General features: G+C 29.6%; 1 protein-coding gene across 2 annotated transcripts in view; it reads left to right on the top strand.

The window, feature by feature from the left end:
* LOC129912160 (acetylcholine receptor subunit alpha-like) overlaps positions 1-18,465 on the top strand; it is a 229,684-nt gene that overhangs the window by 169,373 nt on the left and 41,846 nt on the right. For both annotated transcript variants that reach the window (XM_055990294.1, XM_055990293.1), the window contains exon 5: positions 5,284-5,399. In XM_055990294.1, the coding sequence (XP_055846269.1) occupies positions 5,284-5,399 (116 nt within the window). The remainder of the gene's footprint in view (positions 1-5,283; positions 5,400-18,465) is intronic.

The following is an 18,465-nucleotide window of genomic DNA, read 5'->3' as shown; positions in this document are numbered from 1 at the left end:
AAAAGAACTTTTGAAAAAAAAGTTTCATAGATCAATAGCTCTATATTTACAGAATTTCTTTTCTTTCTTTCATTCTATTTAAGATAAAACGAAACACTTAATTTTTAAAACCTTAAAACATCCAAACTGTGGAGAAGTGGACTTGAACCAATTTATTACTCTGAACGCCTCATATGTGCCATATCTAATGTGTGTGAAAAATTTGCAACTTTCTTAGAGTGGTGTATTTTCAGAAGTTTTGGATTCACACATCTGCAATTGCTCTCAAATTATATCATTGTTGTGCCCTCTTCCATACATACCAGAGGAAATCGTCGTGAGTTTAACTCAGCACACTTCAATTGCAATGTTCACTTTGATTGTCCATTCGGTCTCATCATTCGGATATTGTTTTGGGTCAATCAAAGTGCAACAAGACAATAATTGTTCTACTTTTTGCTGGTGCCTTTATTCATAAAATGCTCCCTTTAGAACTATTAAGCCAAAAACTAAATATCTAATTTTTGATAATTTCGCCGTTTTTCGCTGACCATACACTCAAAAAATTCCATGTGTAAATAGTTCTAATAACTGCGTACATTCTACGAATTTTATTCGTGATTTTCAGCCACGAATATTATTTATTTGACGTTTATTAGTACTTTTACGAATATTTTATTAGTATTAATAAAATATTAAATTGTACGAATACTATTAGTAGATTTACATTCCCATTCGTACATTGCACGAATAATTTGTAGTGTTTACTAATGCTTTTCTCATTTATTCGTACATTGTACAGCACTATTCGTATATTGTACGAATAGCATTGTAATATTTACGAATGGCTTTACTAATAATTCGTACATTATACAGTGCTATTCGTATAATGTACGAATGTTATTTACTGTAGAACTTTCCAACATTGATTTTTTTCCTGAAATATTAATTGTTGAAATAATTAGTACTTCAAAACTATACAAATTTGTTGCATACATTTTTTACATTTATAAGTTTTTGGACCTTAAATATTATACCATATGTATTCCCCGGTGTTCATATTCTTTTTCTAGGAAGACCACTGAAAATATATAAACATTTAACATTGAAAATCACTCGAAAGAATGTCTATACTTACAATAAATATTTTAGAAAAGTATTAGTAACCAGAGAGGTTTTGATATGGTCCGCCATTTGCCAATTGGTAAAGCTGATTGTTGATGAATTCTTGATGGCAACCTTGAAAGAATATTCCAAAATGAAAGTAAAAAGTCAAAAAATAAATGAGGATTAATTAAATAAGCTATAAAGGACAATGATTTAATCTTAAACATAGATTACTCACCTGATTTTTGTTGTGATTCAGTCGATCCTCGGTTCTGTAATCACTGTTATATGTTTCTAAATTATTTTTATTTTATCTAATTATATTTTCCGTGAAATATAAACGTTCTACTAGCGACGACACGCGTATAGCATAGCAACTAACTTTTTTGATGCTGTTTAGGAATGCAAAACGATTAACAAATAACGGAAATAACGGATATTTCGGTTCAAATTTGGTACCACTCAACGAATTATTCGTATATTCTACGAATAATGCGTACAGGCACCCTACGAATAAATTTCTCTACGAATATTAGTATTTACTTAGTAAATAGTACGAATTTATTAGTACATACTACGAATTTAATGCATAAAATTACGAAGTCATTCGTACGAAGAATTAACGAATTTTATTAGTAAAATGTACACAATAATTCGTACAATGTACTCATAAAAGTTGTTTAATTTTTGTTTACGAACAAAAATAGTACATTGAACGAAGAAATTCGTGGATACTACTACAGTTATTCGTAAAACTTCACTAATGCATTCGTAAATATTCCACTGCACGAATACTGCGTGTATTTTACGAATATGAGTACAATGCACGAATATTTTACCTACGAATGCCATTCGTAGCTGTTTTACTAATACATTTTTTGAGTGTACCGAACAGGCCTTTTACAGCTATAAACTTGGTTTTAAGGTACTGATATCTTGCAACATACAAAAAAAAGTCATGTGTGGTTGAAGTGAAACCTTAAAAATCATTTAAAAAAAAATCGAAAAAATATAACTTTTTTTTATTCCATCACTATTTTTATATGACAACCTACAATAAATTTTATACCATCTTATTGTTTCAGCTCAAAATATTTATATCGACCATGTCTATACAACATCTACAAAAAGAGCTAGAATTTTTTTAAACCCAATTAGTTTTCATAAAAAAGCAAAACAATCACTCTTTTCTCTTCTAACGCCATTAAATCCATTTTTTTAAAGACAACCTATAATAAATTTTATATCATTATTATTTCACCTTTTATATGACGCTTCAATCATATTTCTACCATGCCTACAAAAAAAGTAAGAATTTTTTAAAGCCAACCATGTCGAAATTTCAAACAGAGATTACGATACTTCCTCTACTGCTGGCTGCTGCAGGTGTTTTGAGGTATTTTTTCAAGTTTTTCAATTAAAGATTATATAACTTGTAGAGCACGTACCGTTATGTGTGATATATTAAATGAAAGGTTATATTATCAGCATGCGTATTAAAGTTAAATAAATTTGTTATGTGCTTTAGATCAAAAGATATAACGTGTTTAGAAAAAGAACATCTTTTCACCGTTATCTCAGAATTTTGAATATGAAATTTAATGAAATTTTGTTTTTTATTTAATTACCTATCTGCTGTATAAATTTCATTCATCTATCTATTAAAACAAAAAAGTTATGATCAATTTATTTTTCGTGTCGCTTTTTCGTTTCATCTTGTTTCAAATCACTACGATACTAAAGAAGTTTTCACTTCAAAAATCATTTCGTTGCAATTTGTGCAACCAAAAGCTATTTTTTGTCCTTATGGTCTGAACCAGCGAAAAACTCGACGTAGCTGATATTTCTGCTTTAAAAACGTCGTTTGCCAAAAACGATTACTTTATTTCAAAATACTACGTTTATATCACATATTTTTATAGCCACGACATAAAAATGAAAGCTTATTAAAATTAATCATCAGCTCTTGCACCTTCACCAAAATAAGATATTGTAATTGTTCCTTTTGAAATGAAGAGCATTACCTACAGATTTTATCATCAACTGACTATCAAAACAGCTTATTTATGTAATTATTTATTCACAACAACCATTATAAAAGAAAATGATGTTACTTTTCTCTTCAAAATATAATACCTTCATTACATTTAACTACATTAATGATCTCATTTATTCATCAATAATTAAATATCCTTTTTTTTTCAAAAAATCATTGACTAGCCATTGTAATTATCTCAAATAAAAAGAAAATCTCACTAAATTAAGAGCTCTTTTCCTTTGTGAAAATCAAAAAAAAAAAAAACAATACTTAATGTGTACGTACGTGTTCAAACAAAATACCCATTCATTTAATATTGAAGTCCACATACGTACTCTTATATAATTATCCAGACAGAATACAAATATCGACCATCACTTTTTTCTTTGTATTTATTTTATTAATCTCCTTTCGTTTATTTAAATATAAAGGATCACTTCATCAATTTGCGAATATATATTCCACCATTTGCAATTTGTGTACTACGTGTTTTTTGTATATCCTTGGTTTTGGTTGATGTTGTTGTTGTTTTTCGCTTTCAACACCCTGCAGCGGGAACCAATATATCACACAGAAGAGCCAACAACCCAACAACAACAACCAAAAAAAATCAGTTCAGCTCCAGTCAAATCTTCTCAAGATTTTCGTGTACACAATTTATCGCAAATTGCCAGGAAGACACGTTTCAAATTACAAGCAAAACCCCTGCCGGGCCAATACTCTGTAATATTCCGTCCTCCATATATAACACAAAAACTGAAATGCTAGCTTTTTGATATAGGTTTTTTTCCCCCGTTCCCAGTGTTCCATTCCATTCCACTAAGCTTTTCTGCTGCTGCCCAAAAGCCACCATCATATAGCTGGGAGTTGCTTGCTACCTCTACTATTACCTACCCTAAGGCAATTGCCATGCCAAGTAATAAATAAACGGAAATCGGTGCCTCTGAATCCTCAAAGTTCCTCAGCTTTACTAGGACAACACAGTGTTTTTTCATCGAATATATGCAGTTTCGTGCCAAAGGAGTTTTAGGTGTAGTCACTATTTTTTTTTTTTTTTATAGTTTTGGCAACAATTTCAATCGGAAACTACTGTTGAGCTGGGAAATACAAAAAAAAGGACGAAATAGGAGATGAAAATTTGTTCACTCGTCCATGTGCTGTCCATTTATTGCGATGCAGAAAAAAAGTGAGGTGTCCTTTTCGTGTGCTTTATGCAAATCTTTAATGTCAGCAAAGACGCAATTTACCTCTACCTATACTCTCTATATCGTCATCAGGACTCTGATGTGAATATCTGTCAAAGTGTACATTGTCATCCCCCGATGAATTCCTTTAGATATCCTATCAGCAGCAATTTGCCTCTGCACAAATCCAATACAAGACCAATATTATCCTTTCAACTGATATCTACTAATTTTTTTTTTTTCTCTTCTTCTTTCTTATTTTTATTTAAATAAACATTTCTTCTCCCATTTTGCTGCTCCTTTGTTGCTTCTAAACTTTTCTTCCTCAACCAGCAGCAGCAGCAGCAGGGATGCCAAGATTTTTCATGTTCATTTGACTTTTCACAAATGACGTGAACAATGAAACGAGTCGAGTGGGCTGAAATGGAGAGTCTTCTAGACACACACAGGACATGGGTTGGTAGGATAAGAAATAAGTAGAAAAAAAAATTGTGTATCCTACGTTAAAAGGATCAAGAAAAAAAACCCCGAGCCGCAATCAGTGAGACTATGTTAGAAAAGTTGAAATCACTTTTTTCTACTCTCTTGCCTCAGTTGCCATTGTCCTTTTTTTTGCCAGGTTTCATGCTCTCAATTTCGAATTCTCTTGTCAGGGAATTTGTGTAAGCTGTTGTCGTTTTTTTTTCGAATTAATTTTTTTTTTCTTCAACTTTTTTTTTTGTAGAAAGGACTAAAAAGAAAACCGATTGATTTAAGTATTGAATTTTCAAGAATTTTTTTTTTTTTTTCAACTCAATTCCGCGCCTAAGGATATAGGAATTTTTATTTGTTATTTTGATAATAGCCAGGTCATTGGCTTTTTTGAGTATGTTTTCTTTTATATGTGATTATAATGTGTATTTTTTATTTGATTTTTATTAGGGTTTTTATTCGTAATATTTATTTGTTTTCTTTATTTTTTTTTTTTTTTTTAAGGTGGACCTGAGGCATATCGATGAACTTAATGGTACAAATATAGTTGAAGTTGGTGTTGATTTATCAGAATTTTACACATCAGTCGAATGGGATATACTGGAAGTTCCTGCTGTAAGGTGAGTACCTACTTAAAATATATATTTTTGTATCATCAATTAACTATTCAGCACACAAGAAAACGAAAGTTACTTAAAATTCATGACCATATTTAAAAGTGAAATTAAAAGAATTAATTTATAAATCACTTTTGAATACAAATGTAATGCGAGTTGTTTATATCGAAATAAAATAACTAAGTCTTAATAAAGACATACTTTATGTTTAAAATAAAAATTAATTAGATTTCCTGTTTTTAGCGAATCATTCAAGAAGAGGGCGTATAATTACATAGGAAAAAATACATTAAAATGTTTCAATTTTCAATTAATTTTTTTTCGTTACTGAAGTTAATTTTAAAGATACCTATATAAAATATATAATTGAAAAGATTTTTTTTTTTTTGTATTTTTACATATAAATTTTCATACTTTTCTTTCGGTTCTGTTCTTTTTATTAGAAAACTAGCTGACCCGGCGGACTTCGTTACGCCTCTTTTGCTATTTACTTCCATTACTTCCAATTTTGGAGTGTGTCAATGTTTTCCAAAAAAAAAATCGGGTCACAACATCAAAATACAGGTCTTTATAAATAAAAGAATGTGTTTTTTGAGTTCTATTGATCGCATTATCGAGATTGATGTTTGTAGGCTTAAAGTTCCTTCATTTAGAATATGAAATATTACAAATTTAGGCTATTCATATGAGTTGGAAAACTAACTTTTTTGAACCCCTTGAAAACAATATGAAGCAAGGACTTGGAAAAATCGTAAAAATAAAAATTCATAAAAATCGTGCCAAAAATACATACAAATTTTTTTTGGTTGGACCACCCTAACTATTTAGTGGTATAAAAATAAATGTTTTCCGATTTTTAGACTTACCCGATATACCTACAAAATTTCATACCTATAGAAATTTTTTTGTTTGGACCACCCTAACCATTTTATCATATGAAAATTCATGTTGGTCGAATGGCCGATTCGACATACACAAAAAATTTTGAAAAGATCGTTCCAAGAAGATATAAAATTTAGCTGGACCACCCTAACAATTTAGAGGTATGAAAAATAGATGTTGGCTGATTCTCAGACCTAACCGATATTAGAAGATGAAAGAGACATAAGGAGTCAATACGTTAACGTACGTATGCCGTAGTTCGACCCCAGTTTTACAATTTTTTTTTTAGTTTCGTTCACTATGGCGTATAGACGCTTTTTTTATTTTAAGGAATTGTTAAGGTATGTATTTTTTTTTTCTTCGTGGACAGAAAATAGATTAAGTAAATAATGAAGTAAAGCTTAATTAATCACGGTGCGACACTAAAAATACACCCGAGAAATAACATAGTGTAGGCTGTTCGTATGGTCGAATAATGCATAAAAATATTTTTGTTATATTTTTGGAACCCTCCATTTTTTTTTTTTATTTACAAAAAACCATTTTTACAGACCTTACGATGTAATCTATCAATATTTCAGTCATTTTTCTAACAACTCTCAATATGTTATATGTTTTTGGAAAGAGGATTTCCAGACCTTTTGAATGATGTATATAAGTCTATTGTTTAAACAAATTTAGTGTAGGTTTTTATCCCACAAATCTTGAAAAAGTGATTTTTTTCCGAATTTTTTCAACTTTACCCAATTTTTTTTGCAAAATAAAACAAACAAAAAAAAAGTAAGGTTATATTCTGAAAGAATATACATTTAGGCACAAATTGGCGTATTTTTTTATTGAATTTAACCAAAACTGCGGAATCTATGCTATTTTTTCGTAAATAGAAAATGTGGCTTTTCATGATGTGAATTGCAAGGTGCACAATAGGGTGTTCATTATTTTAAAATAATAAGAATTTCTATGCTCCTAGGATCTTATATGGTTGGAAATAAACTAAAAAAAATATTTTCCAAGTTTCAAGTCTCTAACTTAATTCTAACCTGTGCCGCCAAGCGGTTGAAGTTTCTTATAGGAATAACATGGGGTTTCTTGGACCTTGTTCGATCAATTTTAAATTCCAGCCAAACCATTCGTTCAAAAAATTTAAAACTTTACAGACTCAAATTTAATAAGTGTAGCTATCATGTGAAAATTTTCAGATTTGTAATTGTTATAATTTGAGAGATTTAGGTTGGTAAAAAAAGTCATTTTTTCAGACTTTTTCAAAAATCGCTTTTTACCCGTTTAATGTCAAAAAATTAAAAAACATACATTTTTAAACAGAAATAAGCGTAGTATGTATATTTAAAATTTATATTCAATTCAAAGTTATATAATTAATTAGTTTTTTGTTTATTTACTACAGTACTTTTTCTTAAATCGGGAACACGTTTTTTGAATATCGATGTGACTTGAAGAATGAATACAAAACTAATTTTTTATATAACTATGAATTGAATTTGCATTTTAAATATACATGCTATGCTTATTTGTGAATAAAAATGTATGTTTTTTGCATTAAACATGTAAAAAGCAATTTTTGAAAAAGTCTGAAAAAATGACTTTTTTTACCAAGCTAAATCTCTAAAATTATAACAATTACAAATCTGAAAAATTTTCGCATGATAGCTACACTTATTAAATTTGAGTCTGTAAAGTTTTAAATTTTTTGAACGAATGGTTTGGCTGGAATTTAAAATTGATCGAACAAGGTCCAAGAAACCCCATGTTATTCCCATAAGAAACTTCAACCGCTTGGCGGCACAGGTTAGAATTAAGTTAGAGACTTGAAACTTGGAAAATATTTTTTTTAGTTTATTTCCAACCATATAAGATCCTAGGAGCATAGGAATTCTTATTATTTTAAAATAATGAACACCCTATTGTGCACCTTGCAATTCACATCATGAAAAGCCACATTTTCTATTTACGAAAAAATAGCAATAGCAAATTCAATAAAAAAATACGCCAATTTGTGCCTAAATGTATATTCTTTCAGAATATAACCTTACTTTATTTTTTTGTTTGTTTTATTTTGCAAAAAAAAAATGGGTAAAGTTGAAAAAATTCGGAAAAAAATCACTTTTTCAAGATTTGTGGGATAAAAACCTACACTTAATTTGTTTAAACAATAGACTTATACATCATTTAAAAGGTCTGGAAATCCTCTTTCCAAAAACATATAACATATTGAGAGATGTTAGAAAAATGACTGAAATATTGATAGATTACATCGTAAGGTCTGTAAAAATGGTTTTTTGTAAATAAAAAAAAAAATGGAGGGTTCCAAAAACATAACAAAAATATTTTTATGCATTATTCGACCATACGAACAGCCTACACTATGTTATTTCTTGGGTGTATTTTTTTTTTTTTATTTTGTAGCACAGTGTATTGTATTGAATTTAACTGGAAGGATATTCAGAACTCTTGAACAAAACATTGACAAATTTCGTTTTTTTTTTTTATGTGGGTCATTTCACTTGTGCATGAGCTGAGCATTTTTTTACTCTTAATATTCGGCTGGTAAAGAAGCTACACATTTTCAAAAGATTGAATAACAAATTTTTGGTGACCTGAATTGTTCTAAGAAAAGCAAAAGCTTTAATTTCAAACAAAATTTAAGTTTTTGGAATTGATCAGATTATTAAAAAAAAAAAAAAAAACAGATCTCCACTGGTGTTTTGAGGTTTGTCGCAAGTTCTTGATTAAACATTGTGTAGCTTGTAGTTAGTCTACTGTTATGTGTTATATTTATATACCAAATGAAAGGTAATTGTATCAGGATGCTCATAAAAGTTTAATAAAATTTTTATCTGCTCTTGGTCAAAAGTTATAACCTGTTGAATTCTAAAATTTTATTTTACCGTTATCTCAAAATTTTGTTTACGAAAATGATTGATACTTCGCACACATTTAGCAGTGGTCATGGTCTATTATTACTCTATATACTTTATTCCTATATCTATTAAAGAAAAAATGATAAAAATAAAAAACGATAAAAATCGGTTAAAAACGGTCAAAAACCGTGTTTTTTTTAAATTGTTTCTTCCGTTATTCAGTCAAAACTCACTAAACAATTCCAATTTTTTGCACATGTATGCATTAGGCCAACTACATGTCCTATAAGTTTTTGAATTCTCCAAAAAAAAGCTAAAAATCAAAAACTACCCAAAAATAACCCTAAAAACAAGGTGTTTTTCAAAAATTCATATTTCGAAAGGCAGAGTGTTGAAAAAAAATCCGTATCAGACACCTACTTTTTTTTCCCTCATTTTTCACCTGGCACCTTTAGAATTGTCAAAAAAAAATTTCCCTACCCAAAATAATTATTTTGTCATAGTCCCAACACGTGTACAACGTTCAAATAAAACGTTATACCTAAGTTTAAAAATTTTTAAGAATTTTTTCTTAAATGCAGTTATTTTTAAATTAGTCTCATCTATCTATAGCAAAAACATCAACTCTCTTCAACTTGGCGTTTAGATTTTAGCCCAAATTTCATCTTTCCGTTTTACCCCTGTTTACCTTATTAAATGACGGAATTTTTAAAAATCCTTCATTTGGATTAAACTTAAAGTTATTATCTTTCAAATAAGCTATAGAAGATTTTTGTATTTTTGCCGCGAGAGTGGAACGTTAGAAAATGGCGTCACTTTTTTGTGGTGGCTGTCATGGTTCATCGATTAATAAGACGTTATCACGTCAAAAATGGAAAAACTTGTTTATTGAATTTAAAATTCTGTCATGTCAGCTGAAAATGTTTTCAACAAAAATGAAAAAATTACATTAATTTTTGAAAAAAAGTAGAATATGAGTAATGAGGACATTCATGATTATTTAAAATATGAGTGGATTATAATCAATTGATCGCAGTAGAAGGCCAGAAGTAGGATGGAGGAGTAGAAAAGGGTGCATTGTGACAGAACTGTGTTTTTTTTAGAAAATAAGTTATATACGAAACTTGTTAATAGTTCAAAGGCTTACAACTTTTATTGGATTAATTTTTTACATTGCCTTGAAAATACAGAGAAAAAATAAAAAAAAAACTTTTTTTGGCTCTAACTGAAATGATTTTATGAAAATTTACGTTTCTTACGTTGCAAGCAAGCTTGAATTTTGTTTAGCAAAGTATTAATTTTTGATTTCTTGAATTTTAATTTTTTTTTAATACCTATTTTTCAATCAAAAAAGTTGGCGATTTTTTTTTTTTTTTTATTTTGAATATTTTAATGCTACAGTTTCTTAGTTGAAACTTTTACTGTTTTTGTAGCAAAATACTGCTAAAAACGAAAACAACCGAAAAACGCATTTTTGAGATCGATTTTTGCTGTCTGTGTAATCCAGTACCAGTTCTGATGCAATGATTTTATTATTATTAAAAATTTTATTTATTAAGCTTCAAGTTTTTTGTTTGTCTCATCTTTTTTTTTTCTACAAAAAACCATACTCTTGAAGCTTCATATACCTACCTAAAATAAATTTGCAAATTAACAGATTTATTCATCAAACAATAATTTTTCTTTGAGATGAAATAAAATACGACATTTTTGTAAATTACTTTTTGTAATCAGTAATCACCAAAATCAAATTCTCTTGAGTTTATTTGAGTATTTAATTAATAACGAGTATATCGTTTTAATTTTAGATAAATCAAAGATAATAATTAAATTCAAAGTTTTCAAAACAGTTAAATTTTGGAAACAAAAACTTTCATACCAATTTTGGATACTTTTACCTTCGTTTTGAAAATTAGAAATTTTGTTTTGGTCTCGCTTATTTACTTTTCCTTAGTTGAATTTTTTTCAATGCCATAACATCTACCACAGCTGTAAAGTTCATTAATATTTTGGATTCGCGTATACTTGCCAGTACGCGGTACTTGTATTGGCAAAAGTCAACTCTCAAAAGCAGTTATCCTTCAATCCAGTTCTATATCACTCATAACTTTGAACTTATGTTCTGACACTGATACTGTTTTTTTTTTTTCATTTTAAGGCCTTTAAAACTCATTTACCAAATATGCCAAAGCCAAAGGTCCCTAAAGCTTATTTAATATTTTTGATTGATACTCAAAGAAATCCAACCAGCAACCGTATCAAAATTAAAAAATACTTTTTTGTTTAACCTTAGCAAAGCTCAAATATAATTTCCTTCGTTTTCCAAAACTGAAACATTGTGCAATAACCAATTCAATTCCATCCAAACTTTCAGTATATTGGCAATTAATATCTATTGTTTCGAAAAAAAAAAAAAAAATAGAAACTAAAACAAACTTTAACTTCCCTTCTAATATTTCCATCATCATCATCGTTCTTTTCCTTTTTGACACATACCAATAGTAGCAGCTATAAGCCATCATTACATTTGCCATGACCTAAATCCTTTTAACTTTTCTAATATTCAATCAAAAAGTCCCATATTGGCTCTCTGCTAAAAACGAGAGAAATGTTCATCAAAACCAAAGTAAAAGCAACAAAAAAAAAATAAAAGAAAAGAAATATAGAATTCAATCAATAGCAATTCAAAGATAAGTTTTGTATCCCCGAAAAGGGAAAGAACACAAACCTTTCAAATGAAATAACTACCCTGAGAGCGAGAAATCGAGAGAGTGAAGCTATAAATACCAAAAAACTTTAGCCCCTTGACACAATTTTTGCCTCAACGCCAACACACGTTTCACAGTTTCACTATATTTCTATACCTACGATAGAAGAATAGTTAACGTAGGTACCAAGCCCATTGAACTACTATTTCCCCCTCTCCCTACCTTTCTCATATATCCTTTTTCTTATGCATCAAAAAGTAAACATAAAAATACATCACTCAAAAAATAAAAGAGAAGAAGATAAAATTACACCGACGGAAATTGAGAATCGTGACCAGCAATGTTAAGTCGTTTCAAGTTAGCTAAGCTATACGCTACAACACAGAGTCAGAGTAGAGAAAGCAAGCATCTTTCTGTACCTTTAGATAAACCTCTCTTCGACATCAGTGGATTGGATACAACACACAGTCACACATTGTCATTATATTAGTGTGGTTTATTTTATACTGTCACGCGTACACGAACAACGAGGTAAAGTTGATTGAAGGGGTTTATCCTTTTGCAAATCCTTCAAATGTCCTGGAAAACAAAAAAAAAAACAAAAAAAGACGGAGTGCTAGGTTATTGTTTCCTAATAAGTTTCAGCATCAATTCTTGATGCAAAGCAATACCTTTAGCTGTCGTTGCAATGTGAAGGCTTTTTGAAAGGCTTCCTCCTCGCCACATATAACTGAGTTTACGATTTGTCTTGTTTGCTATATGCAATGTCCTTAGGACCTTTTTTATGTGCTTCTGTACTGTTTACATGTCTTATATTGCACAAAGAACAAAACTAGAGAGGATCTATGTGCAAGAAATACCGCCACAGTCATCATTGCAGAGAAAACACACAAGTCAATACCCAGTTGGTCCTTAAAATAAAAAAAAAACTAAACTAACCTCGAAGCTTGAAAGGTACACATAAGTTTACTGCGAAGGTGTTTGCCATCGAATTGGATAATTTTCAAAAGTTTTCCACTCGAAAGTGGGTGGGTGGTCTTGTGAAAAAAGGTCTTGAAAGAGGCGCTCAGGATACTTAAAAGTTCCTTCATTTAAAGTTTACTTCCGTATTCGTCCTTTTTGAAAGGCGAGTTTATTTTTTTTTTTTATTTACTTTTTTTTTTGTGAATTTCAAAAGCATGTTTAAAGAAAAGAAAGAAGCCTTGAGGAGGATAAATTTTGCATGAGCGAAGTTCCATTGAGCATAGAGCAAGCTCTATGATGATGGTATTGGTTTTGGGGGTAGTTCTACTGCAAGCAAGTAGGTACGTGATGTTTTGAGTAACTCAAATTTAATGTGAAACCGTTGCATTGAAAATGGAATAAAGGGAGAAAAGTAGTTAGGTTCAATTCATGTGCAAGGATATAAGGGCTTAAAGTGAATTCATTCGATATAGTAAAAAAAAGGCAGAAGACCTTTTTTCCGGTGTTTGTAAAGAGGCTTGTAGTGAGAAAGGAGAGGATTAGGTACTTGATGGCTAGTTTTTTTTTTTTTTTTTCTGTAAAACGATTTTTTATTTTATGGATAGGATTTTTTTGTTAGCACGTAAATATATTTAGGAGATTAAAGTTGAGAGGTTTTTTTTTTTTTTAAATAAGTAAATAGGTTTGTCAGATCGTTTTGTGAACAAAGTGATAGTAATAAATTATAAAAGAAGTCACACTTTCATTTTTTAGGACACTAGAGCTGTATTAAGCGGAAATAAAACGTACATTCATGAACAGTTTTGAATTCTAGTAAATGAAAAGAGATGTTTTTTAATGGTTTGGTATTTCAATCAAACCATTAGTTTGTTGTTAAAGATTTCTTCGATTTCTTCAAATTGCTTCCCAAGTCTTGGCTAAATGAGGACATTTAAGAAGTGTCTCCAAATAAAGCTTAGAAGAGTCAACTGCTGAGCAATTTCTTTGTTTGAAAAAATTTTGCAAAGTTCTATGTCCTTTTTTGCTGTCGTTGTACGGATTGCCTGAAATGCAAACTTTATCCCTTCTCTATGGTGTCACCTCGCCTAGGACCCTAGGACGACATCATTGATATTTTCTTAATATCTAATTAACATGTACAAGCACTGAAATTGTTTGCAAATTATTGATGACGCTGGAGTTTCTAAAGTAAAATATTTTTTACTACAAATTTGTGAAAAAAAAAATTAAATATGCCATTTTACTATGTTCAACAATCCCTGTAAAGTGAACTAAAGCCCCATCAAGAAAAAAAAGTAGGTTGAAGTGTCTCATAAGACCGTTTTTTTTTTACATCTGTATTTAAAATTCTTAGTACCCGTGATATTATATTTTTTGATTTGATTTTTGAAAACCCTGTTTTTTATTTTTGTGGAAATTTTCAATTTTTTTGGAATGGATCGATAAATTTTTGGGAAATTTTGTATCGAATACAAACTTTGTATATCCATATATTGGATATTTTCATTAGCTCCTTTGATTATATGCCATAAATTATATCAATTGTAACACTTTACTAAATTCTCACAAGTTTTATATTCACAGGATGTTTCGGCGCTGGTTGCAGATCCTCTCATTTCTCCCAAAAAATATATTCTCACGCGAAAAATTTAAATAGACTTTTATTGTTTCTTATTTTTTATATTTAATGAAACGGAAATAGGAACAAGCCGTATCTACACAGGAAAAATGTTTCAATTCAGCCCGGGATGAAATTTTACACAAACAAAATAAATTACGAAAAACCAAGTATTCGTTCTATTTCCATTCAGATTCAGCATTTAAAATTAAAATTTCTAGCTTGATCAACCGTCATCTCTACACCCAATCTTTCACATGCAGTTAAAAAAATAATCTAAGATATAAATAAAAAAACAAAATAGTACGTATACGCCACAGTGCACGTGGACAATGTGAAAATAATCTGATTTGTAACCTTGGTCTAGGTGCCATATTAAAAACCAGTTTTAATTTTTAGAAAATCTCAAGTATGTACAATTTTAGTATTCCTATCTCAAAAACTAGAGCTGATCGCAAATTTTTTAATTCGGATTGAAAAAACATAAATTAAAAAGTATAGTTTTGTCCCTGGTACAAATAAATATAATATGCCAATTGTTATGATTATGCCAAACCTATCAATTTTTCAGAATCAGAATACCAACATTTTTTATAAAAGTATAGTTTCATTAAAAGGAGGATTTCTTTTCAGACCAGTGTTATCAACTATACATTGCTAGAGATTGATAACTTGGGTATCACTAAAAAGGCAATGGGCTTGGATTGCTATGAAGATGCTTTTTATTCTAATATATTTGAGAAAACAATATTGGTGCATACATTTTTTAAGAAAAGTTGTTTCCAGCAACCTTTTCGTCCTTTATGTCAACCAAAAAATGTTCATACTCGTTTAAATTAGTTGAAGGTTTTTTACTTGCGATATAGGGCAATTTTAGGATTCGGAAAAAAAAATCGAACTCCTGATAACAATCAGACATGACATTACGATGATGAAGAATGTCAAAAAATTGGGTCCGGAAGTTCTGTCCGTCTGTATGTGCCTCGACTTGGTAGTTAACAGTTTTAGGTGATTCCCTTTAAATGAATCACAACAAAAACATTACTGTTAAAAAAGGAGCCAAGTTCTCCTATGTTGAAGTTATGCTGGCACAAAAAGTACTGAAATGTAAAAGTGTAGCAAGTTCTAAAGCTTGGCTTTAAATTTGTATAGATAAAATGTTGATTGTTCTCTTGAAAATTTTTCTTTAAATTACCGATTTTTAAAGCTATTTGAAAAATTGCCAAGCAAGCTATCAACATTTTATTTATACAAATTTAAAGCCAAGCTTTAGAACTTGGTACACTTTTACATTTCAGTAATTTTTGTGCCAGCATAACTTCAACATAGGAGAACTTGGCTCCTTTTTTACCAGTAATGGTTTTGTTGTAATTTCTATACTTTTTGCAAGGTATTGCTGTATAACTTAAAATCTCTATAATTGAAGAACACTCAGAGAAAATGGGCGGTTACCACGCCCCTTGTCTAAAATTCTCAAATTTTAATTTTTTTTTTGTTTAAACCATTCTACCAAATTTTAAGGTTCTACAACAGTTAGAAATGCTCTATAATATTTGATGAAAATTCAGCAGAAATGGGCGGTTACCACGCCCCCTGAATTGAAAATCTCAAATTTTCGATTTTTTTCTTTGTATGCATCTTAATCCCCATCACTGAGCCAAATTACAAGTTTCTACGATAACGGGAAGTTCTCCATAATTTTGATGATCTGTCAGTGAGTGAATCAGTCAGTCAGTTACGGTTTTTGAGATTTTCGAACCCCTATATCTCAGGAACTACTCATCCTAGGCAGCTGAAACTTTGTAAGGACTTTGTTTTCGACTAGTTCAACAAATGGAGCGTGTTTGAAATTTCTGACATATTTGGTATAGAAGTTGGAGGAGGGTCGAAAATGGCCTGAGTTGTTTCCTGTAAATAAGGGTGTAGTCCCAAAGTTGCTAGAGAACTTGGCTGGGCACTACCGTGCCCCTTGATTTGAAACTAACGGTACCTGCCATATAACGGAAATAGAAAAGTAAATTTTTATCAAAAACGGCTCTAACGATTTTGATTAAAATATTTGTTTGTAATTATACAGAAAAGATCCAACTTTTGATATAAAAAAAATATACCGTTACTAACGATACATGCCATAGAACCGTTTTTTTGGTTTCAAAATATCTCTTACAAGACCAACCCGATTTAAACGAAAATTTTTTTGAAAAAGCGTTTATTAAACCATCATTATTAAATTTTTAGAAAATTAAAAAAAAAAACATATTTTTGGATTTTCAAACAATACATATTTCAATTTTTTTTTTTTTTTTGTGCAACATTTCGAAATGCCGTTTTCAAGTTTTAATAAATTATTTCTTCAAAATAGCATACCAACTTTTTTTTGAAAAATGTTATTAAATTTTTATAAATTAAAAAATATTTTTTTAAAAAACGGCTCTAACGATTTTCAAAAATTTTTTTCTAAAAATTCCTTTTCATACAAGAAATCAGATATCTAACACACTTCGTTTTGTGATTAAGACCATTAAAAACCGTGTTTCATTATTTATAAAAATAGATTTAATTTAGTTTTTATATTATCAGAAATTTTTTTTCATAAAAAGCTCTAAGATAACAGCTACTTTTACCATAAGATCAAATACATACGTGCGACCCAGTCGTAAATTTTATTATGCTGATGGATCGAAAAAAGTAAGTTATCTGACCGCATTCAAGCATTTTGTGACAAAATGGATCCAAGTAAAAAAAACTATCTTGTACATAAGAAGAAAGATGGTATAACAATGTAATCTTTAGCATCAGAATTATTTTAAAAACTTCATTAGGTACACTTTTATTTTCAAATGCCTCTTAAAGAGAAAACGAATATTAAAAGATACTTCTTTTGAGTAAAAATTAAAAGCCTTTCTAAGACTTACTCGAATGACTCCCAAAAATTGGTTTTCCCTCTTGGCCTATAATTATAATTAGATATGTGAAGGTGATTTCGAAGTTCATATATTTACCACCTACCGAGAAAAATAAATGAGTAAAATGTGATTCTAGGAATGAATAATGGTTTGGTTTTTTTTTTTTCTTCTTCTTATTTTTGTTCAAGAGAATTAATTTCTTTCCCGCATACTTCAAACAGTTTATTTATTAGATTGACCTTAAATTTAAGGATGTGACAAAATCACTTAAGCGTATATCCGACATTGATTTTATTGTTTTAAGAAAAATAAAAAAAAAAAAAACAGCCTATGTTTACAGCCAAGAATAAAGTGAATAAAATATTTGAAAGGAGGAAAAATAAATCCACTTAAGATGGGAAAACATGAAAAAGGCGGACGTTATTTTGTATGTTTTTAATCCCATAGACTTTTGAAAAAACTTGAAATGCAAAAGAGAAAAGGGTTTGGTATAATGGGGATTTGATGGCGTTAAAAATGTGATAAGGGTTTTGAAAAAAAAAAAACATTTCTTAAAATAAAAACTGTTGTCGCAAATTAGCATAAGATGAATGTACATATGTATTTAGAGATGGATAAAAAGTGAATGTCATTTGCTAATACTTCTTATTTTAAAATATATAGGTACTATATAAAAGAGGTTCTTAAAAGATTTTCAAAGAGCCGATTCTTATTCTTAAATACGTATAAAACCAAAATATTTATTTACCCAATTCTAGACCAATAAATAACATAGAGACAACTTGTGTGTAAGTATGAAATTCCAAACTAAACAAATCCAAACTACCTTAAAGTGAAAGCAAATGATAGTCCATTTTATTTGTATTTCAAATTGGCTACATTTTCTGTGTCAAAGTTGAATTTTTATTGATATTGCATAGTAAAAATTTAAACCAAATCCGAAAACTTAATTCGTATTCACATAAAATGTTGCAATAAAACTCAATTCAAATCCACCCAGACGATATTCTTTGCACAAAAAAAAAACCTTTAAATCTTTTGCCAAGTCATCCTAAATAATTTATAATGCACACACATTAAGTATTGATTTTGCACTCAAAGAACGCACTTCTT

This window comes from Episyrphus balteatus, chromosome 2, assembly GCF_945859705.1.
Source record: "Episyrphus balteatus chromosome 2, idEpiBalt1.1, whole genome shotgun sequence".
Taxonomy (NCBI): domain Eukaryota; kingdom Metazoa; phylum Arthropoda; class Insecta; order Diptera; family Syrphidae; genus Episyrphus; species Episyrphus balteatus.
This window is presented reverse-complemented; position numbering and strand designations above follow the sequence as displayed.